Below are 25,690 nucleotides of genomic sequence, written 5' to 3' on the forward strand. Positions count from 1 at the left end.
AGTCGAATTAAGTCGGGCGATGCTCAGGGATTTAGATTAGGAAATGAGACACTTAAAGTAGTAAAGGAGTTTTGTTATTTGGGGAGCAAAATAACTGATGATGGTCGAAGTAGAGAGGATATAAAATGTAGACTGGCAATGGCAAGGAAAGCGTTTCTGAAGAAGAGAAATTTGTTAACATCGAGTATAGATTTAAGTGTCAGGAAGTCGTTTCTGAAAGTGTTTGTATGGAGTGTAGCCATGTATGGAAGTGAAACATGGACGATAAATAGTTTGGGCAAGAAGAGAATAGGAGCTTTCGAAATGTGGTGGTACAGAAGAATGCTGAAGATTAGATGGGTAGATCACATAACTAATGAGGACGTATTGAATAGAATTGGGGAGAAGAGGAGTTTGTGGCACAGCATGACAAGAAGAAGGGACCGGTTGGTAGGACGTGTTCTGAGGCATCAAGGGATCACAAATTTAGCATTGGAGGGCAGCGTGGAGACCAAGAGATGAATACATAAGCAGATTCAGAAGGATGTAGGTTGCACTACGTACTGGGAGATGAAGAAGCTTGCACAGCATAGGGTAGCATGGAGAGCTGCATCAAACCAGTCTCAGGACTGAAGACCACAACAACAACAGTAGACACTTTATATTAAACATGCCAACCTGGGGTAGTACTCAGACGAACGGACAGCCAGACAGTGAGTGATGGACAGAAAAGCTCCACGAAAATAGTATTAAACGTTTTGATGGATCCAAAAAAAAGACCTTATATTGGTATACACTGAGGTGACGAAAGTCATGGGATACTTCCTATTATCGTGTCAAATATCCTTCCGCCCCGCGTAGTCCAGCAACTCTACATGGCATGGACTCAACACATCGTTGGAAGTTCCATTCTGAAATAGTGAGCCATGCTGCCTCTATAGCCCTCCATAATTGCGCAAGTATTACCGGTGCAGGATTTTGTGCACGAGAAGGGCAGCACGTTTTGTATTATCGAGAAATAGGGGAGACATTGTCACTGAAATGATACAGGATTTGGGGTGGACATTATTGAAACAAAGGCGTTTTTCGTTGCGGTGGGGTTTTCTCACGAAATTCCAATCACCAATTTTCTCCTCCAAATGCGAAAATATTTTGTTGACACCGACCTACATTAGGGAGAAACGAGCATCATGATAAAATAACGGAAATCAGTGCTCGTACGGAATGATACAGGTGTTTGTTTTTCTGCGCGCTATACGAGTTTGGAAGAATAGAGAATTGTGAAGGTGGTTCGATGGACCCTCTGCCAGGCACTTAAGTGTGATTTGCAGAGTATCCATGCAGATGTAGATGTAGAACAGATCTTTCGATTATGTCCCAAATATGATCGATCGGATTCATGTCGGGCGATCTGGGTGGCCAAATCATACGCTCTAACTGTTCAGAACGTTCTTCAAGCAAATCGCGAACAACTGTGGCCTGCAGCCATGGCGCATTGTTATCTATAAGAGTTCCATCGTTGTGTCGGAACATAAAATCCATGAATGGCTGCAGATGGTCTCCAAGTAGCCGATCATAACCATTTCCAGTCAGTGATCGGTTCACTTGGACCAGAGGACCCAGTCCATTCCATCTAAACACAGCCAACACCATAAAGAAGCCACCATCAGCTTGCAGCGTCCATGGCTTCCTGGGGTCTGCGCCACACGCGAACCCTACCATCAGCTCTAACTATCAGAAATCCGGACTCATCTGACGAGGCCACGTTTTTCCAGTCGTCTTGGGTTCAATCGATATGGTCACGAGCCCAAGAGAGGCGCTATAGGCGATATCGTGCTGTTCGCAAAGGCACTGGTATCGGTCGTCTGCTGCCATAGCCCATTAACGCCAAATTTCGCCGCACTATCCTAACGGATACGTTCATCGTACATGCCACATAGATTTCTGAGGTTATTTCACGCAGTATTGATTGTCTGTGAGCACTGACAGTTCTACTCAAATGCCACTGCTCTCTGTTGTTAAGTGAACGCCGTCAGCCACTGTATTGTCCTTGGATGAGAAGTAAAACTTGAAATTTGGTATTCTCGGCATACTCTTGACACTGTGCGTCTCGAAATATTGAATTCCCTAACGATTTCCGAAATGTAATGTCCCATGGATCTAGCTCCAACTACCATTCCACGTTCAAAGACCGTCATTCCCGACGTGCGGCCATAATCACGTCGGAAACCTTTCCACATGAATCAACTGAGTGCAAATGACAGCTCTGCTAATGAACTGCCCTTTTATACAATCTGTACGCGTCGCTACCGGCATCTGTATGTGTGCAAATCGCTACTGCATGACTTTTGTCTCCTCAGTGTATTAAGTATCAGTAAAAATTTACTTGCTTCGCAGATGAAAGACAACACTGTTTGTAGCTGCCTTTGAACCATATGATTACATATCTTTTAATTCTCTTTATTTGTATGATAACTAACAGAATTTTTGTCGATAAGATTCAGCTTAGATTCTTTTCACAAACCTTCCTGCGCGCACACACGGTAAAATTGGCTTTTTGTGCGTTGAAGAATATCACGGTTGAGAAGCAGCGATTCGACCGTTGCTGCAGAGAACTACCTGAATGAAATTTTACAGCCGGCCGCTGTGACCGAGCGGTTCTAGGCGCTTCAGTCCGGAACCGCGCTGCTGCTACGATCGCAGGTTCGAATCCTCCCTCGGGCTTGGATGTGCGTGATATCCTTAGGTTAGTTAGGTTTAAGTAGTTCTAAGTGTAAGGGGCTGATGACCTCAGATTTTAAGTCCCATAGTGCTTAGAGCCATTTGAACCATTTTGAAATCTGACAATTGTGCGGAAGTTGTTTTGAATCGGGAAGTCCCGGTGATGTACACGGGTAAAGCATTCAGATTAGTTCACTTCAAAGAAGCCAAAGAGATTGATGGGCACTTTTATATGGTTTATACTCGGCATTAGTATTGTCACGTAGAAGAAGGTGTAATTAGGTGAATGACGAACACTAACTTCACTTAACGAAGGTTTATTCAGCACTTGCACATACAAGAGCGTGGAGCGAACTGCCTCCGGCCAGAACAAATTCAAATGGCTCTGAGCACTATGGGACTTAACAGCTATGGTCATCAGTCCCCTATAACTTAGAACTACTTAAACCTAACTAACCTAAGGACATCACACACATTCGTGCCCGAAGCAGGATTCGAACCTGCGACCGTAGCAGTCGCGCGGTTCCGGACTGCGCGCCTAGAACCGCGAGACCACCGCGGCCGGCCCGGCCAGAACACATACAGTATATATACAGCTACAGAACATTCCAATACAATGCTTCTTGATATTTGTGGATACTTCTAGAATGTACTCGAACCGAATATAGAAATTAAAATTGGACAATCCAGGGGAATTTTGGACTCACGACCCTCCGTGCCACAGTTTAGTATCATAACCACTATACCACGCTGCTACTCAGCTTCTTCTACGACCTTGCTCCCTCATTAAAAGAACAGCGTCTCGGTGTTACGTCGTCCTAGTCCGGGAATGAGTCATCGGTCCAGCATACTCCAACTCCCGATGACTGATGGTTCAAAATGGTTCAAACGGCTCTGAGCACTATGGGACTTAACATCTATGGTCATCAGTCCCCTAGAACTTACAACTACTTAAACCTAACTAACCTAAGGACAGCACACAAGACCCAGTCATCACGAGGCAGAGAAAATCCCTGACCCCGCCGGGAATCGAACACGGGAACCCGGGCGTGGGAAGCGAGAACGCTACCGCACGACCACGAGCTGCGGACCCGATGACTGATGCTCGCCCTGGCGGTGATCTTCTTAGAACTTGTTTTGCCGCTACGTCACCTTTCCGCTTGTTGCCTGTCGCTGGAGCTTCGGATTTACCCTGGGTGGCAGTATCATTGTAGGGCTTCATTCGAAGGACGTGGACCGTATCTCTGGTCTTTCGTCGTCTTGTCTCAGGGTCGAAATCTTCAACTTCATAAGTAACATCAGACAACTATCTTGCAACCTTATAAGGTCCAAAGTAGCGCCTGAGGAACTTCTCAGAGAGGCCAACATTCCAAACAGGAATGAAGATCCAGACGGGGTCACCAGGCTGGTAGACAACAGGGCGGTGTCTGGCGTCATACATTCGGCGATCGCTTTCTTGAGCCTGCAGCGTGTGGAGTCGGGCTAACTGCCGAGCTTCCTCAGCTCTGATTATCACCTGGCCGATGTAGTCGTCGTCCACGTCATCAGGATGTAACGGAAACACAGTGTCCATCGTCGTCGTCACCTCACGCCCATGCACCAGGAAAAATGGCGTAAATACTGTGGTGTCTTGTTTGGCGGTGTTGTTGGCAAACGTCACGAAAGGTAGCACCTCATCCCTGTTGCCCTGCTCAACATTGACGAACATTGATAGCATGTCGGCCAAGGTCTTATTAAGGTGTTCAGTAAGCCAGTTAGTTTGCGGATGGTAGGCAATCGTCATGCGATGAGTAATGTTGCACCGACTGTTTATTTCTGTCACAAGATTCAATTGAAAAACTTTCCCTCGATCCGTAATTAACGACCTCGGGGACCCTTGTTTTAATACAATGTCTTCTACGATGAATTTGGCTACCTCAGATGCTTCGGCTGTTTTCACGGCTTTTGTAATGGTATAGCGTGTCAGATAATCAGTGCAAACAATAATCCATCTATTGCCACTAGCAGGCGTTGGAAATCGTCCGAGGAGGTCAATCCCAACACGCTGGAAAGGCGTTTCGGCTGGTGGGATTGGTATGAGTTGGCCAGGTGGTTTCTGAGGAACTGCCTTCCTCCTCTGGCACTCTACAGTGCGACACATAGTGACGGACACTCCTAAATAAACCTGACCAGAAAAGTCTCTTGCGGATTCTATCGTAGGTCTTAATAAATCCTAAATGTCCAGTCTCAGGTTTGTCATGGAATTTCTGTAGAAAATCTAAGCGCATGTGTTTAGGAATCACTGATAGCCACCACTTTCCAAACGGATCAAAGTTTTTCTTGCAAAGTAATCCATTAACTACCTTAAATTGACCTTTCACATCCTCTGACCGATTTAAGGCAAGCCTAATTTGAGATACCTTGGTGTTCTTATTCTGCTCAGCAGAGAGATCCTGGAGTGCAACGAGACAGTCACTATCTTCATCAAAGACTTGATGGTCTTGCACAGATTTTCTTGAGAGACAGTCGGCATATTGGTGTTTTCTTCCACTTTTGTACACTATGGTAATGTCATACTCTTGAAGACGCAGTGTCCACCTGGCGAATCGTGCTGTTGGATCCTTAAGACCTGTCAACCAACAAAGTGAATGATGGTCTGTAACAACTGTGAATGGCCTTCCATAGAGATACTGTCGAAATTTGCACATGGCCCAGATCACAGCAAGACATTCTCTTTCTGTAGTTGAGTAGTTTCTCTCGGCTTTTGTAAGTGTCCGAGAAGCATAGGCTATAACCTTCTCTTTTCCATCCGAAATCTGCACCAGAACAGCCCTGATCCCATACCCACTGGCATCTGTGTGTAGTTCTGTAGGCGCTTTCTCATCATCCAAACCAAGTACATGGTCAGTCGACAGAGCTTTTCGCAGCACATCGAAAGAATCTTGTTGAGCATCACCCCAGATAAATTTAGCATCAGCTTTTAACAACTCTTGGAGTGGCCTGGCTTTGATACAAAAGTCTTTGATAAAATGACGGTAATAAGAACATAATCCTAGGAAGTTTCTCACATCTCTAATACTTTTAGGAATAGGAAATCCCGTTATAGATCTCACCTTTTCCGGGTCTGGCCGCACACCTTCGTTTGACACAAGGTGTCCAAGTACTTTGATTTCTTTTGCTCCAAAGAGACACTTTTTTGGATTAAGTTTCAGTCCGTCTTGTTGGAGACACTTAAGAACGGCCCTCTGTCTTTTGATATGTTCATCAAATGTCTCTGAGAACACTATAATGTCATCTAAATAACAAAGACACATCGTCCACTTCAGGTGCCTTAGAAGATTATCCACCAGCCGTTCAAAAGTTGCTGGTGCATTACACAAACCATACGGCATTACTTTAAACTTATACAGGCCATCAGGGGTGATGAATCAGTTTTCTCACGATCAGCCTCATCTACTTCGATTTGCTATTATCCTGAGTACATGTCCATGGTTGAGAAAACTTAGCCCCCTTCAGACAATCTAGTGTATCGTCAATTCGTGGAAGAGGGTAAACGTCCTTTTTCGTTTTCTTATTAAGCTTCCTGTAATCAACACAAAAGCACCAACTGCCATCCTTCTTCCTGACGAGAACCACTGGTGACGACCATGGGCTCTGCGAAGGCTGAATGATGTCATTCTTCATCATTTTCTCTACCTCGTCGCAAATTATTAGACGTTCCGTAGCTGACACATGGTATTCTCTCTGGCTTATTGGTTGATGGTCTCCAGTGATAATCCGGTGCTTCACTGTCGATTTGTCTAATTTGCTCTTCACCTGTGGGTTGAAGCATTCAGAGAACTCTTGAAGAATGGCAAGTAGCTTCTTCTGTTGTTCCTTATTGAGATCTGGTGATAGTCGAGTTAGAAGATCTTGTCTCGTAGTGGTAGCGCTAATTTCGACCACAGAGTCGGCATGGGAGGTTTCTATGACGCTCAGCTGTTCTTCAATTAACGGCTCAGCGTTTGCTACGCACATGCGTCTTGGAAGGATCTACGGTTCTCGGCACAGTTAACTATCCACAATTCACCTAATCCGTTCTTAAACGAGACGACAGAGGCTGGGATGACAAAGTTATTCTTCAGTGGTATGCTTCTCTTACATTCCAATGCAAGATCCATGGGTTAATGGATGGCATGACCCGTAACAGTTACCTTTCTATCGCTGACTGCAGGAATGATCACTTCATCCAGCACGCATAGTCCCCTCACACTCGAATACGCATCTTCCTGTCCACAGTATCTCATCTCGTCTACCATAATCTTCGAGCGACCACAATCTGTAACTGCCTGAGAAGTTTTCAAAAAGTCCCATCCGAGAATGACGTCATGACTACACTCTTGTAAGACGATGAATTCTAAGGGCTGTGTATGGCCACTTATACCCACACGAATGGTACATCTTCCTGTAGGTTTTACATATTTCCCCTTAGCCATCTTCAGCAGAGCTGTTTTGTTGTCGACGAATACGGTTTTCTGCGACTGGCGACGGTACTTCTCCGAAATGACTGAATATGATGCTCCAGAGTCCACTAGAGCTGGGGCTGGTCGGCCACCCATGAGGATATCGACGTAGTTTCCTATAATTTTTGTAGTGATCGACGGCGGAGGATTTTTCTCTTCGGCGGCCTCACCTCCAAGGAAGGGCGCACCCTTTAGTTTTTCGCGTTGTGGCGGCTAGGTGATCGGCTGGAGCTTCTGAACAGCGATGGAGACCTTCATCGGCGCGTTGGGGAGCGTCCTCTCCATCGGCTAGCTCGCGGCGATGGTGACCTACGTCGTCCTGGACCCACATCTTCTTGTTAATCTTCGTCGTCCCAGAGTTGGCGTCGGCTATGATCGGTCTGCTGCCTTCTGGTATGGGCGTCATCAAATATCCGCCGCCTTTCTCGACACTAGCGCACCACATATCCCGTTCGACGGCAGGGGAAACATAGTGGTTGGTTATCTCGGGTCCTTCAGACGTCAGTCTTCCTTGGTGCCCAAACAGGTTCCTCATGCGGCATTGTAGGAACGTAAATCCGCCTGGGTCTCGACTTTTTCACCGTTTTAAAGGGAAATGAAGGACGAGAGAGTGGGTTCAATGTCTGTTCCACTTCCTCCCTTGTGGCCTCTTGAAGCGTCTTGGTTTTTTGCTCGCCGTGCAATCCAAGTGCCTTCTGAACTTCCTCTCTCACTATCTGACGAAGAACACTTGTGAAATCAGTTGCTTCCTCCATCACAGACATCGATACGATGTTTGGAAGCCGTTCAAACTTCTTGCGTGTAATTCTTTTTTGATGCATTGTCTCGATATACTGGCACCATTTCATGAAGTCGTCTGCTGTCGAAACCTCCTTCAGCAGTAGGGCTTGGTACATGTCCTCAGCAAGACCCTTCATGAGATGTGCAACCCTATCTTCCTCCTTCATTCTAGGATCCACTATTTTACACAGCTCCAAGACGTCTTGAATGTCGGAAGCTGTAGTTTCTCCTGGACGCTGTGCCCTGCACTTGAATTTATCTTCAGCCTTGCACTTCTGTCGTTGTGTGTCGCCGAAATACTTGCACAGTTCTGCCTGGAATACTTCCCAGCTTGTGAACTTCTCCTCGTTGTTCTCATACCATTGCTTGGCAGTGCCCTCCAAGTAGAAAAATACGTTAGCCAAACACACGGTGTCATCCCCTTTGTTAAATTTGGCTGTACGCTCATATACCTTCAGCCACTTGTTTGGATCGTGGCCATCGTCACCAGAGAACACGGAAGGATGTCCCATGTGGTGGCACACAGTTGCTTTCATCGTAATGTCCTCTTCTTCTTCTGTAGACTGCGGTCTGTTGAATATGGATCGAAGTCGGGTTTCTCGCCACGTAAACGGCGGCCTGATGGGAGCCACTGTGTCGTCGATAACGTGCACTATCACAAATTCCAATACCCGGCGCCTCCACCAGAATAATGTCAGGTAGAAGTAGGTGTAATTAGATGAATGACGAACACTGACTTCACTTAACGAAGGTTTATTCAGCACTTGCACATACAAGAGCGCGGAGCGAACTGCCTCCGGCCAGAACACATACAGTATATATACAGCCACAGATCATTCCAGTACAATGATTCTTGATATTTGTGGATACTTTTAGAATGTACTCGAACCGAATATAGAAATTAAAACTGTACAGTCCAGGTGAGTTTCGAACTCACGACTTTCCATACAACAGTTTAGTATCATAACCACTACACCACGGTGCTACTCAGCTTCTTCTGCGACAGTGTTATAAAACAATGTCATCCATTATACTAATGTGTATTCTCTGAATTAAAAAGTGGGCATGAGACGTTCATTGTTCCTCCCACTTTAAATGAGATTTGTTGAGATTTTGCAGGAAACTACCCCCGCACCCCCACCCCCCCCCCCCCTCCTTCCCACCATTTTGAGTTCACGTAATTAACAGACGTCCCGTAATCTGATGTGTGTAGCGGACGTGTGACATTACAGACAACTGGCTCGATTGCCGCAGGGCGGTTTGTATTTGCCAGAACGGCTACAGGGCGGTGCAAAGAAGTTATGGGGCGGACAGCTGTCAGCTTGCCGGCAGACACCCGGGCTGATTTGGAGGCAGCGCTGAGCGTAGGAACAGGGGCGGCCGTAAAGCGACCAGCAGCAGCCGTCATCGGTGTTTTCTCCGGGAGGAACGACGTTTGTATGATTCCCGGTACCGTGATCACGGGACGCGCTAAAATCGAGGAGCCGTGTGACGCGGAATTTGTCACTGAATGTAATATTACAGGAAATAAATGCATGCTAAGGAAAGACAAATGACAACTTTGGATCGCGGCTCATTGAAAATTCTACCACGTTGATTAAAACTCTTTTGGGTGTTGTACCTTGTCACTGTATAAAATACTTTACTTGTAAACTGTAAAACGAACGTATCGACCGTATTACAGCGGCCTTCATCAGGACAAGACTGGAGGAAGGACTGAGGAACTCCGTTGTAATATGGCCGAAACATTGGTTTTACGGTTTATAATTAAAGTTTTTTAGACAGTGACTCGGTACAACGTCCAGAAGAATTTTAGTCATCGTGACACCGGCCGTGGAAGCCTCCATAGTTACAAAATTCAGCCATGTTAGAAACTTCGGGGTTAAAAAGTTATTAATATTTATTACTATTACTGTTTATAAAAATTGTAACAATTGCATCAGTTATGCAACTTACACTTATGATAAACCAAATGAAAGCAAATTCTGCCAGAAATCACACGAACAGTTTATTTTTCTAATTAATATACAAAATGTTATAAATAATATAGTTAATTTACGTAAATAGTGCCACCACTATGAAATTCTTCACATGTGCACAATTGCTATTGTCAGTATGAGTACCTCTTTTTAATAATCCAACAATTTTCGAGCCATATTTATCTATGCTCACGAGTAGTAGAATATATAGAATTAATGTTAGGCGTTCGATACAGTTCCCCACAGTCGTTTAATGAACAAAGTAAGAGCATATGGACTATCAGACCAATTGTGTGACTGGATTGAAGAGTTCCTAGATAAAAGAACGCAGCATGTCATTCTCAATGGAGAGAAGTCTTCCGACGAAAGAGTGATTTCAGGTGTGCCCCAGGGGAGTGTCGTAGCACCGTTGCTATTCACAATATACATAAATGGCCTTGTGGATGACATGGGAAGTTCACTGAGGCTTTTCGCGGATGATGTTGTGGTATATCGAGAGGTTGTAACAATGGAAAATTGTACTGAAATGCAGGAGGATCTGCAGCGAATTGACGCATGGTTCAGGAAATGGCAATTGAATCTCAATGTAGACAAGTGTAATGTGCTGCGAATATATAGAAAGAAAGATTCCTTATCATTTAGCTACAACATAGCAGGTCAGCAACGGGAAGCAGTTAATTCCATAAATCTCTGGGAGTAGGCATTAGGAGTGATTTAAAATGGAATGATCATATAAAGTTGATCGTCGGTAAAGCAGATGCCAGATTGAGATTCATTGGAAGAATCGTAAGGAAATGCAATCCGAAAACAAAGGAAGTAGGTTACAGTACGCTTGTTCGCCCACTGCTTGAATACTGCTCAGCAGTGTGGGATCCGTACCAGATAGGGTTGATAGAAGAGAGAGAGAAGATCCAACGGAGAGCAGCGCGCTTCGTTACATGATCATTTAGTGATTGCGAAAGCGTTACGGAGATAATAGATAAACTCCAGTGGAAGACTCTGCAGGAGAGACGCTCAGTAGCTCGGTACTGGCTTTTGTTGAAGTTTCGAGAACATACCTTCACTGAGGAGTCAAGCAGTATATTTCTCCCTCCTACGTATATCTCGCGAAGAGACCATGAGGATAAAACCAGAGAGATTAGAGCCCACACAGAGGCATACCGACAATCCTTCTTTCCACGAACAATACGAGACTGGAATAGAAGGGAGAACCGATAGAGGTACTCAAGGTACCCTCCGCCACACACCGTCAGGTGGCTTGCGGAGTATGGATGTAGATGTAGATGTAGAATTTTCGACTAGAGTGATGAGTGTGGTGAAATATGCACTGACGGAAAAAATCCAACACCAGAAAATAATAGATGAAGAGTAATAAAATTTCGGCAATACTTTTTATAGGTAACATATTCAAGTAATTAACTTTGCAAGATGACAGGCTAATGTAAGCGCGAGATAAGCCATTGCATATGTGAAATGCTGGTATATTAATAAGTGATGTAACCGCCAGAAACGTGCATGCATTGTGATGTAAATGTGCCGGATCTAAGTTTGTGGGATGGAGCTCCATGTCTGTTGTACTTGGCTGCTCAATAGCGGAGCGGTTAATGCTATTTGTGGATGAAGCAGAAGTTCTCGTCCGATGATGTCCCATATGTACTCGATTGGAGACAGATCTAGTGAACGAGCAGGCCAAGGCAAGATGTTGAATCTCTGTAGGGCATATTGGGTTACAGCAGCTATATGTGGACGAGCGTTATCCGTTTAGAAAACAACCCCTGGAATGCCATTCATGAAGGGCAGCACAGCCGGCCGGTGTGACCGAGCGGTTCTAGGCGCTTCAGTCTGGAACCACGCGACCGCTACGGTCGCAGGCTCGGATCCTGCCTCGGGCATGGGTGTGTGTGATGTCCTTAGGTTGGTTAGGTTTAAGTAGTTCTAAGTTCTAGGGGACTGATGACCTCAGATGTTAAGTCCCATAGTGCTCAGAGCCATTTGAACCAAGGGCAGCACAACAGGTCGAATTTCCACATTGACGTACAATTTCGCTGTGAGGATGCGAGGGATAACGACGAGACTGCTCCTGCTGTCATACGAAATCGCACCCTGAGACCATAACTCCAGGTTTAGGTTCAGTGTGTGTTGCACGCATACAGGTTGATTACAGACCCTCAACTGGACTCCTTATAACCACCACACAGCCATCGCTGGCACAGAGGCAGAACCAGCTTTCACGAGAAAACACAAGACCCCTCAGTCCTGCCCTCCAGGGAGCTGTCGCTTGACACCACTGAAGTCGTAAATGGCGATGGTTTGGGGTCAGTGGAAAGCACGCGACAGAGCGTCTGGCTCGGAGCTGTCCTTGCAGTAACAGACTTGTAGCAGTTTCACTGCGCTGCTAAATGCTGCTGAAATTGCTGCTGCAGATGCAGTACCATGCGCCAGAGCCACTCGCCGAACACAATGGTCTTCCTTGTCAGTAGTGCCACGTAACCGTCTGAAGCTCGGTCTTCTCGTGACCACCGCTGTTATTAATGATGTACAGTGGCTACATTCCTGCCAAGTCTGTCTACAGTATCGCAGAAGGAACATTCAGTTTTTTCTCGTAGCCCTGTTACACAACCTTGTTCAAACTCAGACAGTTGTTGATATGGCGTCTTTGTCGCCTTGAAAGCATTCTTGACTAACATGGACTCGCCATGTACAATCTTAAAGATAACTAATGCTCACGAGCGCTACAGCGTGTATTTAAAGCAAACCCGATTTGCATCCTCATAGTGGCGCTACATGCGCCCATGTTATGCAAGTGGCACGAAATCTGAACAGACATAATCTTTCAGATGTACACTACTGGCCATTAAAATTGCTACACCAAGAAGAAATGCAGATGATAAACGGGTATTCATTGGACAAATATATTACTGACATGTGATTACATTTTCATGCAATTTGGGTGGACAGATCCTGAGAAATCAGTACCCAGAACAACCACCTCTGGCCCTAATATCGGCCTTGATACGCCTGGGCATTCAGTCAAACAGAGCTTTGATGGCGTGTACAGGTACAGCAGCCCATGCAGCTTCAACACGATACCACAGTTCATCAAGAGTAGTGACTGGCTTATTGTGACGAGCCAATTGCTCAGCCACCACCGAGCAGACGTTTTCAGTTGGTGAGAGATCTGGAGAATGTTCTGTCCAGAGCAGCAGTCGAACATTTTCTGTATCCAGAAAGGCCCATACAGGACCTGCAACATGCGGTCGTGCATTATCCTGCTCAAACGTAGGGTTTCGCAGGGTTCGAATGAAGGGTAGAGCCACGGGTCGTAAAACATCTGAAATGTAACATCCACTGTTCAAAGTGCCGTCAATGCGAACGAGTGGTGACCGAGAAGTGTAACCAATGGCACCCCGTACGATCACGCCGGGTTGTAAATAGGCTGTTTAGGTTTTTTGTTGGTAACGCCACGTAGCGCTGTGTATGAAAATCACTGGCTGTGCTGAGTGCAGTCTGTGGCTGGTTTGCATTGTTGTTTGCTATTGTAGTGCTGGGCAGCTGGATGTGAACAGCGCGTAGCGTTGCGCAGTTGGAGGTGAGCCGCCAGTAGTGGTGGATGTGGGGAGAGAAATGGCGGAGTTTTGAGAGCGGATGATCTGGACGTGTGTCCATCAGAGACAGTAAAGACTAGATGTCATGAACTGCTATATATTATGACCTTTGAACACTATTAAGGTAAATACATTGTTTGTTCTCTATCAAAATCTTTCATTTGCTAACTATGCCTATCAGTAGTTAGTGCCTTCAGTAGTTTGAATCTTTTATTTAGCTGGCAATAGTGGCGCTCGCTGTATTGTAGTAGTTCGAGTAACGAAGACTTTTGTGAGGTAAGTGATTTGTGAAAGGTATAGTTTAATGTTAGCCAGGGCCATTCTTTTGTTGGGATTATTGAAAGTCAGATTGCGTTGCGCTGAAAATATTGTGTGTCAGTTTAGTGTTGATCACAATAGGTAAAGAGCGAAATGTCTGAGTACGTTCAGTTCTGCTCAGCTGTTTGAAAATCAAATAATGTAAGAGGTTTATCAGCACAGTAATTCACTAATTTATCTAAGGGGACGTTTCAGGGTGATACGCCAGAGGGCGATGACGAATCCACGCTTCCAATGTGCGTTCACCGCGATGTCGCCAAACACGGATGCGACCATCATGATGCTATAAACAGAACCTGGATTCATCCGAAAATATGACGTTTTGCCATTCGTGCACCCAGTTTCGTCGTTGAGTACACCAACGTAGGCGCTCCTGTCTGTGATGCAACGTCAAGGGTAACCGCAGCCATGGTCTCCGAGCTGATAGTCCATGCTGCTGCAAACGTCATCGAACTGTTCGTGCAGATGGTTGTTGTCTTGCAAACGTCCCCATCTGTTGACTCAGGGATCGAGTCGTGGCTGCACGATCCGTTACAGCCATGCGGATAAGATGCCTGTCACCTCGACTGCTAGTTATACGAGGCCGTTGGGATCCAGCACGGCGTTCCGTATTACCCTGCTGAAGCCACCGATTCCATATTCTGCTAACAGTCGTTGGATCTCGACCAACGCAAGCAGCAATGTAGCGATATGATAAACCGCAATCGCGATAGGCTACAATCTGACCTTTATCAAAGTCGGAAACGTGATGGTACGCATTTCTCCACCTTACACGAGGCATCACAACAACGTTTCACGAGGCAACGCCGGTCAATGGCTGTTTGTGTATGAGAAATAGGTTGTAAACTTTCCTCATGTCAGCATGTTGTAGGTGTCGCCACCGACGCCAACCTTGTGTGAATGCTCTGAAAAGCTAATTGTAGTGTTGGCAGAAGAGCCAACACTGTGTTTCTAGAGGAGGCCGAAATGCACGCGTTTAATTACACGCTGAGTGGCGTGAGGTCTGGAACAGGACAATATCTTGAGAATTGTAATAAAGTACGAAAATCTCGTAATACTTAACTTTAATCCATAATCGTAGAACGTCTCTCTTGATGATACATGTTTCACATAATAAATATCAATTGAATACGGCGCCTTGCTAGGTCGTAGCAAATGACGTAGCTGAAGGCTATGCTAACTATCGTCTCGGCAAATGAGAGCGTAGTTGTCAGTGAACCTTTCCTAACAAAGTCGGCTGTACAACTGGGGCGAGTGCCAGGACGTCTCACTAGACCTGCCGTGTGGTGGCGCGAGGTCTGCAATCACTGACAGTGGCGACACGCAGGTCTGGCGTATACTAATGGACCGCGGCCGATTTAAAGGCTACCACCTAGCAAGTGTGGTGTTTGACGGTGACACCACACTAATGATTTGCATATTAGAGCATCTTCTTCCTGTCGGTTAAATTTCGCGTCTGTAGCACGTTATATTCATGGTGTAGCAATTTTAATGGCCAGTAGTGTAGAAACACGCCTACCAAATTTCATTAATGTTGCACAATTATTTCTTGGTGTAGCGGTATTTCTCAGTCAGTGTATGTTTAAGATTTATTTGAAGTTATTAAAATAATGCACAGTTGTTTTATTAAGAGGTCACAAAATGACCCCAAAAATTTATCGTTTGTTTTTTATGTGTATTTATGGGAAATTATTGTATAAATTCTAAATGGTGGTCAGGGTGAACGTATCAAGTGGTAGTCATGTGACAGAACCTTTAAATAAACGTGCACCGTTGAGCACAAACATCTGTCATCTTCGCCCGCTCATCGTGGGTCATTGGCCTTAAGTCTGTCGGCTGGGGTTTTCTGTGGTAAAGTTCTGGGCGGCGTGTGTGCTGCGAATGCTTCGCTATGTGATAGTGGCGACTTGGAATCGTTTTTGTGGACGCATGGGATGAAAACTTGTAAATTTCTGTGCTCTCGTTTCAATCTCTCGAGTCATTTAGTAAATGACGAGCTCTAGCATGCGCGAACTTTAGTATCATTTTTACTGTTGCAGCAATGAACTTGTAAAAATTTACCACTTTTCACTGATTTAAATTGTATGATGGACTTCGGCAGCATTAGTTGGAACAACATTTATGGTTATGCAATTTAGGTTCGTTGTGAACGACAGTGAGAGTTCATGCTAACGAACATTAGGACGTCGTCACGGTTTTAACGAGTTCATTGCACTGATTAGAGTATTTATTTAGCACAAGCCGTTGGCTGGAAACGCTCTATTTGCACGAAGTGATTACGAATTTGCACTGTTGTTTAAATGCTGACTAGTTATTCACTGAATTTATTTGTACGCGGCCATCATTTACATACATTCTGCATTCCTGAAATAAATGTTTAGATCAAATTGCAAAACAATCTGATTCAGGCAATATTATTGTCGAGCTTTTGACCAACAATTCCAACCTTGGTTCAGCTACTTATTTATTTCGCTAATTTGTCTCATTATTAGGATAAATGAACATTATAGTGTAAAATTTTTGGGCTATAGAGCGACTGTGTACGGCAGCTCGCTATTGACGATGTCGAGCCACGCTAAAAATTATTGGCCGTATGCACGCATTTTGTTGGCACGTTCTACAGCTTCGTGATTATTTATCTCTAAACTGATACACGGTGTGAGGGAGCAGAAAAGTCCCACGGGTGGAGTCGTAGACGGACATTTTGTATTGTGACGGCCAAATGTAAGAGGTTTTTATTAAAATATGGAAGAAATAAACTGGATTCCTGTATCTTTTCATTTATAGTTTTACATAAAGCTTACTGAGTCTAGAAATATTCTCCTAAACGCAGGAAACGTCATACCTAAAGACTAACTGTGCCAGCTACGTGAAGAACCGGTAATGGACATCGATGAAAAGTTAATTGAGATACACAACCAAAAATATGCAGACAAATCTGAAGAAACCTTCTAATACTAATATCGTTTCTGGTTCTCAAGGTACTGAAAAGTGTTCACGCGAACCATTTCAGTACAACAGTGAGTTTTATTGAGAATTGTCTTCACTTCGGCTTTGTCCTCATTGAAAGAAATTAAGTTTGAAGACGCCGTTCCCGTTTGCCTACCTTAAAAAATTAACAGTCACGGACAGAATAAATCAGTTTATTACCTCGCACGAACAACAACTCGCAAGTTCTCGTATTTGATTGGCAGAGTTACCCCATAGTTCGATCTTTCTTCGAAATTTTCGACTCAGTCGTTTTCTGACCAGGATTTCTGAACTCAAATGAATATCCATCGTTCCACAAAGTTTTTATGATCAGCATAGTAACGCCCTGTATAAGAATCAAGGATGCCAACTGTACAGAACAACACAATAACAGTTATTTGTGGAATGGCGTTGAGGATTGTACGTCTACCGGAAGATGCGTTTGACCATACAGTGACAATGCTTTGTCCTGACGAGTAGTGAATGATAGCGGGCTCCCTATCCTCCTCAAATTAAACAGGTCTGCTGTCACTTTGCAAGTTAAACTTGAAGTCGTCCGTGAATTTGGTCGCCCTCTATTGATCTTCAGTCCAGTGCACGTGCTAGCGCTCACATTGCAAACTCGGGACAATGAGTGGCACCCATCAGTCTGATTGCCTCCCAAACACACCTTTGTGGTGAAGCCTTCTGCGTACAGTACTCGATGACATTCAAGGGCAGCAGCAAGAGCAGTCGTGGTTTCAGTAGGACAACAGTTCTATTGTTTGTACCGCTTAACGTTAGATATCTGCCAATGGTGAGTGCTGTGTCCCGCAGACGCTCTTCGATGAGATATTTCGATTCCAAACATACGCATAGAAACTGTTTCCACAGTCTATAAACTACGGATGACTGCCGCCAATCTACTCTGAAACAAAAAGTTATCTCCTATGTACAGGTGACACGAGACAGCTTTAGCTCTACTGATTTCTTTCTGTTCGTCAACATTCGCGTCAATTTCGTTATGTTTTCCTGAATAATTGCGGGTTGTGTGATTTTTCTGTTTTTATGTAAACCAATGTCGTGGAAAAAAGTTGCGAAATCTTCTTGCGATGTAATACTGTATAATAACATTAACTTGTACATTTGGTACAAGTATATCGTATTCTCGTTAAAAATGACAATAAAACGAAGAAATGTATACTACTGAAATATTACCTGAAACAATGACCCCTACAAAAGGCTTCTGGCGGCTCTCAGCAACTCTCCGGATGGACTGTATTTGACAGTGGTATACCAGTCAGGTTCCTTTCAGAGTATGCAGACACAATAGCGCCTTTCTTAGCAATCACATACAACCGCTCACTTGACGAAAGGTCTGTTCCTAAAGACTGGAAACTAGCACAGGTCCCACCAGTATTCAAGAAAGGAAATAGGAGTAACCCATTGAATTACAGACCCATATCACTGACCTCAATTGCAGTAAGGTTTTGGAGCATATACTGTACTCGAACATTATGATTCACCTTTAAGAAAATGCCTTATTGATATATAACTACCACGGATTCAGAAAATATCGTTCTTGTGCAACACAGCCAGCTCCTTCTTCCCATGAAGTAATGAGTGCTGTCGACAAGGGATCTCAGATCGATTCCGTATTCCTTTTGATACCGTTCCTCACAAGCAACTATTAATCAAATTGCGTGCATATGGAGTATCGTCTCAGTTGTGTGACTGGATTCGTGATTTCTTCTCAGAGAGGTCACAGTTCGTAGTGATAGACGGTAAATCATCGAGTAGAACAGAAGTGATATCTGGCGTTACGCAAGGTAGAGTCATAGACCCTCTGTTGTTCCTGATTTATACACTACTGGCCATTAAAATTGCTACACCACGAAGATGACGTGCTACAGATGCGAAATTCAACTGACAGGAAGAAGATTCTGTGATATGCAAATGATTAGCTTTTCGGGGCATTCACACAAGGTTGGCGCCGGTGGCGACACCTACAAGATGCTGACATGAGGAAAGTTTCCAACCGATTTCTCATACACAAACAGTCGTTGACCGGCGTTGCCTGGTGAAACGTTGTTGTGATGCCTCGTGTAAGGAGGAGAAATGCGTAGTATCACGTTTCCGACTTTGATAAAGGTCGGATTGTAGCCTATCGCGATTGCGGTTTATCGTATCACATTTGCTGATCGCGTTGGTCGAGATCCACTGACTGTTAGCAGAATATGGAATCGGTGGGTTCAGGAGGGTAATACGGAACGCCGTGGTGGATCCCAACCGCCTCGTATCACTATCAGTCGAAATGACAGGCATCTTATCCGCATGGCTGTAACGGATCGTGCAGCCACGTCTCGATCACTGAGTCAACAGATGGGGACGTTTGCAAGACAACAACCATCTGCACGAACAATTGGACGACGTTTGCAGCAGCATGGACCATCAGCTAGGATACCATGGCTTCGGTTACCCTTGACGCTGCATCACAGACAGGAGCGCCTGCGATGGTGTACTCAACGACGAACCTGGGTGCATGAATGGCAAAACGTCATATTTTCGGATGAATCCAGGTTCTGTTTATAGCATCATGATGGTCGCATCCGTGTTTGGCGACATAGCGGTGAACGCACATTGGAAGCGTGTATTCGTCATCACCATACTGGCGTATCACCCGGCGTGATGGTATGGGGTGCCATTGGTTAAACGTCTCGGTCAACTCTTGTTCGCATTGACGGCAATTTGAACAGTGGACATTACATTTCAGATGTGTTACGACCCGTGGCTCTACCCTTCATTTGATCCCTTCGAATCCCTACATTTCAGCAGGATAATGCACGATCGCATATTGCAGGTCCTGTACGGGCCTTTCTGGATACAGAAAATGTTCGACTGCTGCCCTGGCCAGCACATTCTCCAGATCTCTCACTAATTGAAAACGTCTGGCCAATGGTGGCCGAGCAACTGGCTCGTCACAATACGCCAGTCACTACTCTTGATGAACTGTGGTATCGTGTTGAAGCTGCATCCAAGCTCTGTCTGACTCAATGCCCAGGCGTATCAAGGCCGTTATTAGAGCCAGAGGTGGTTGTTCTGGGTACTGATTTCTCAGGATCTATGCACCCAAATTGCGTGAAAATGTAATCACTTGTCAGTTCTAGTATAATGTATTTGTCCAATGAATATCCGTTTATCATCTGCATTTCTTCTTGGTGTAGCAATTTTAATGGCCAATAGTGTATAAATGATGTAGTTGATGATCTGAGCAGCCCCCTTAGATTGTTGGCAGATGATCTTGTAGTTTACCGTCTAATAAAATCATCAGACGATCAATTCCAATTACAAAATGATCTAGAAAGAATTTCTGTATGGTGTGAAAAGTGACAGTTAGCACTAAACTAAGAAAAGTGCGAGGGCATCCATATGGGTACTAAAAGAAATCCGATAAATTTTGGGAATACGATAAATCGCACAAATCTAAGGGATGTCAGTTCCACTAAATACCTAGGAATTACATTTACGAGCAACTTAAATTGGAAAGACGACACAGATAATAATGTGGGGAAGGCGAAACAAAGACTGCGATTTGTTGGCAGAACACTGAGAAGATGCGATAAACCCACTAAAGAAACAGCCTACATTACACTTGTCCGTCCTCTGGTGGAATATTGCTGCGCGGTGTGGGATCCTTACCAGGCAGGGTTGACGAAGGACATCGAAAAAGTGCAAAGAAGGGCAGCTCGTTTCGTGTTATCGCGCAATAGGGGTGAGAGTGTCACTGATATGATACGCGAGTTGGGGTGGTAGTCACTGAAACAAAGGCGGTTTTCTTTTCGGCGAGATCTATTTTCGAAATATCAGTCACCAACTTTCTCTTCCGAATGTGAAAATATTTTGTTGACACCCACCTACGTAGGTTCAAAAATGGCTCTGAGCACTATGGGACTTAACATCTGTGGTCATCAGTCCCCTAGAACTTAGAACTACTTATACCTAACTAACCTAAGGACACCACATACATCCATGCCCGAGGCAGGATTCGAACCTGCGACCGTAGCGGTCACGCGGTTCCAGACTGACGCGCCTAGAACCGCTTGGCCACAGGGGCCGGCCCACCTACGTAGGGAGAAATGATAATAAAATAAGAGAAATCAGAGCTCGAATGGAAAGATTTAGGTGTTCCTTTTTCCCACGCGCCATTCGAGAGTGGAATGGTAGAGAAGTAGAGAAGTAAGTGTGAATTGCAGAGTAAGCATGTAGATGTAGATGTAGACAACTCACAGGAGGGTGTTTGTGATGTTACACAAAATTAAAAATTAATTTTAAGTAAACGTACATAGTTTTCAGGAATGTGGAGCGTCGGAGTAGCAGGTGGAAAAGTACGGCTGAAATAAATTCCAAATATAGGCCGCAGTACTGGAAAATGCAGTATGCGTGTTTGTCGGTGTGAGGAGGAGGAGGAGATTAGTGTTTAACGTCCCATCGACAACGAGGTCATTAGAGACGGAGCACAAGCTCGGGTTAGGGAAGGATGGGGAAGGAAATCGGCCGTGCCCTTTCAAAGGAACCATCCCGGTATTTGCCTGAAGTGATATAGGGAAATCACGGAAAACCTAAATCAGGATGGCCGGACGCGGGATTGAACCGTCGTCCTTCCGAATGCGAGGTGTTTGTCGGTGTACTCACTCGTGCAGTTCTCGGCATTTCACTTCGTACTCTGCTTTCAGCTGCGCCATCTCAGCCCTCAGCACTGCTAGAGTTGTTTTAGTGTCAACGAGTGAGCTCTGCAGCTCACTGTTGGTGTCTTTGTCTGTGTGACGGAGGTTTTTAGCTGCTTCTTGCTTCTTGCTCAGGACTGCATTTACCTGAAAGTATAAATATGTTGCAAAGTATCAGAACACAGTACTCACACACAGGCACAATTAACACGTGCATGAGTCGTAGCTTATGTGTGAAATTCCTAATACAAGAGTAGTGGGTGTCGTAAGATGATATTATAGCACTGCAATGACATTCTAAATTGTTGCAATGATATTCTAAACTGTAGCAGTATATGTAAATAAAACTCTTTAATCCACAGATGTTCTGCAACTGAAACGCCGTATGCGTTAGTTACAGTGCAGAAAGCATCTCGTGACTCAAAATTGGCAGAAGACGTGAAAAATTCAAAAAGAATTACTATTATTACTTTGCGATGCGCACCAAAAACGCTTAGTAGATCGGGTTTTCCCTTATTGACGAAAAACGTATTGTCAGAATAATTATATGTTCACGTATTTTTATGAATCATGGTGCTCTGTAGCTTATATAAATTCTTGGGGTATCTGATATCAAGGAATACCTCTCATGGACGTTAAAAACTTCAATGTTCGGTCGGTTTCAGCCTCAGTCCACTATCATGGAATTTGATAGAGGATAAAGTACAAAAGTCCATTAAACAAATTGTAAAACCTTTCAGGGAACAACAAAATATTGGTACGGGACTCATAAAGTATGTTATCATTCGATCCGGTAAGTATCTTCGTTACGTAACTAATCCGGTGGGATTCATACAGGTGGTATCGCAAATAACTGTAAGTATCACATACACTATCTGTATCCGGACACCTTTTAGTGGGCATTAATGTGGGATATGTTCACCATTCGCCTTTATGACGGTTTGAACTCTGCTCGGAACACTGTCAGTGAGATGTCTGAACGTCAGTGGAAGATTGGCAGCCTATTCTTCCTCAAGAGCCGAAACCATAGGTCGCTGAAGTCTGGAGCGAATTCGACGTATTAACTCATCCCAAAGATGTTGCATTGGGTTCAGGTCGGGCAGGCCAGTGCAATTCAGGAACGTTCTTGTCGACAAACCATTGCCTCACAGATGCTAGTTTATGAGAGGATGTATTGTAACGCATATATACAGTAAACAGTCATCGTCTTCGAAATGTTGTAAGATATATTTTCATATGCTGCCGCATGTGAGTTTTCTTAATTACAGCTGGTGGATCACGTCCTAACCACGAAAACAACCCTGTACCGTAACACCACCTCTTCTGTACTTCACTCTTGGCACTACACATGATTGCAGGTACGTTCTCCATGAATTCGCAAACTCAGATCCTTTCAACTGATTGCCGCAGAGAATAGCGTGATTAATCAGTCCAAATCACCCGTTTCCTGTCACCCATTGTCCACAGACGTTGATCTTTAGATTACTTCAAGCATCGCTTAGCACTGAGTACAGAAATGTGGAGCTGCTCGATCGTTGTACCACATTCTTTTTAACTCCCTGCGCACAGTTCTTGTCTTAACTGGACTGCTGGTAGCACTTTGAAACTCACGAACGATTCCTTCCGCTTTCACGAGACTTTTTACAGCTAAGCTCCACAGTGCTTGACAGTTTGCGTCTGGCCGTACAAGAGGTCTGTTTAGTCATGATTTAGCTGTGGCTGTTCCTTCGTGTTTCCATTACACAGTCATATCATCAAAAGTTGACTTGGGCAGCGTTAGAAAGGTTGAGATGCCCTTGACGGATTTGTTACTCGGATGACATCCAATGAGGAGGCCACGTTCGAAGTCACCGAACTCTCCTGATTGATCCATTCTACTGTTAATGGTTCTCTACTGACAACACAATATACCCCACCTCTTTTGGGTACTGGCGGGTCCTCCTCTCGTGATATCTAGTGATCAGTTTCGCATTGCATGGGAGTGTCTGAATACTTTGCTCGGATAGTGTATATCAGTTTCCCGACTGGGTCTAAGGGAGAAATCACGTGATATCTTCAGTGCCACTTATAAGCTCTAGAGCAGGAACTACCGTGCCTTTTACGTGCGCTTGGCTGCCAGTGAAACATTATTCACGATGAAGTAAAGAAGGAAGGGCGAACATAATGAAATACTCCGTCGTTTGAGGCGGAGCGGAAGCTTGGACTGGACTAGGATATATATTAAAAAAAAAAAACAAAAAAAAAAAAAAAACGGTGGACTTGTTGAAAACCAATTCAGAATCTGTCAGACGTGATCTATGTAAACCCCAGAAATCTAAATTTGTATTGACGTACGGGAATTTAAGTATCAGCCCTCCTTAATCCTGGGCCAATTTGGTACGTCTTTTTCTCATTCAGGACGTTGAATGGTCACAGACTGCGTCTGTTGGCAACAACTGTTTTCTAAAGAGCTAAGTAACGCGTGTGTGTGGTGAGAGTGTGAGACAGCTGCTCTCAGTAATATATGGTACGCTTGGAACGTATCGTGGATTGCTACATATGATTTACTTTTACTCTTTCCATCCATCCATTTATAACCTGCGACTTCAACCGTTGCGTAACAGTCTGTGACTTAGAGCCCTTCGGAACTCACGACCTACCATTCTGTGAACTATTAAAGGCGACAAAGGGATCCTGAAAAGATAGAGAGGCCATCCTCCAGAAGAATGTATGTTAAAAAATTCTAGAAGTATACGTGGAATATCGTAAATCAGCGCTAACAAGAAACAGAGGAGAGACTGATTATAGAGTTGAGTTACAAGCAAAAGAAGTGATTAACTCTGTTCCATATTTCGGTAGCGTAATAATCAAGGAAAATACGCAGTATCAAGAAACATAAGTTACGCAATCAAGGAAAATACGTAGTATCAAGAAACATAAGTTACCCACCAGGATATTAGGACGAAAATGGGGAGTACTGTGCAAGGTTATAGAGACAAAATTGGAAAGAAAGAAACCCTATTTTCATTAGTTAAATGTACACACATTTTACAATAGGAGAAGAGTTAAAGCAATGGTCGTTCCATCTCAAATCACCCGAGACATACTCACAGATACCTGAAGATTGTAAGTAAGTCCAGTGACTGATGATCGATTGCGTAGTCAAACTGATATCAGGTGTACCCATCACTTTACGAACGTTATGTTACACACATTTGTATTTAGAGTCAGTTGTCAATTTTTTCATCAGTCACTACTTATCTGTTAGTCTCTCTGCAGCTCATCTATGTCCTTCCTTTTTTTAAAAAAAATTGCGAATAGTCTTATAGGAACTACTCACTCATCGAGTACTTTCATGGACTACGTATCGTGGCGACAACGTAAGAGTGAAACTTCCTGGCAGATGAAAACTGTGTGCCGGACAGAGACTCCAAATCGGGACCTTTGCCTTTCACGGGCAAGTGCTCTACCAACTGAGCTACCCAAGCACGACTCAAGACCCGCCCTCACAGCTTCAATTCTGCCAATACCTCGTCTCCTACCTTCCAGACTTCACAGAAGCTCTTCTGCGAACATTGCAGTACTAGCACTCCACGAAGAAAGGATGTTGCGGAGGCACGGCTTACCCACAGCTTGGGGGATGTTTCCAGAAAGAGAAACACAGTTTTAATCTGTCAGGAAGTTTCATATCAGGGCACAATCCCCTGCAGAGTGAAAATCTCCTTCTGGAAACATCCCCCAGGCTGTGACTAAGCCATGTCTTCGCAATATCCTTTCTTCCAGAAGTGAGTGAGCGAGGTGGCGCAGTGGTTAGCACACTGGACTCGCATTCAGGTGGACGACGGTTCAATCCCGCGTCTGGCCATCCCGATATAGGTTTTCCGTGATTTCCAAATATATATATATATATGTATATATATATATATATGTTCAAATGAGTGTGAAATCTTATGGGACTTAACTGCTAAGGTCATCAGTCCCTAAGCTTACACACTACGTAACCTAAATTATCATAAAGACAAACACACACACCCATGCGCGAGAGAGGACTCGAACCTCCGCCGGGACCAGCCGCACAGTCCATGATTGCAGCGCCTAAGACCGCTCGGATAACCCCGCGCCGCCCGTGATTTCCCTAAATCGCTCCAGCAAAATGCCGGGATCGTTCCTTTGAA

General features: G+C 44.5%; 1 protein-coding gene across 1 annotated transcript in view; it reads right to left on the bottom strand.

The window, feature by feature from the left end:
• The window catches only part of LOC124556331 (ras and EF-hand domain-containing protein-like), a 207,951-nt gene that overhangs the window by 156,767 nt on the left and 25,494 nt on the right, over positions 1-25,690 (bottom strand). The window contains exon 4 of the mRNA XM_047130301.1: positions 21,505-21,683. Coding sequence (XP_046986257.1) covers positions 21,505-21,683 — 179 coding nt within the window. The remainder of the gene's footprint in view (positions 1-21,504; positions 21,684-25,690) is intronic.

This window comes from Schistocerca americana, chromosome X (assembly GCF_021461395.2).
Source record: "Schistocerca americana isolate TAMUIC-IGC-003095 chromosome X, iqSchAmer2.1, whole genome shotgun sequence".
NCBI lineage: Eukaryota > Metazoa > Arthropoda > Insecta > Orthoptera > Acrididae > Schistocerca > Schistocerca americana.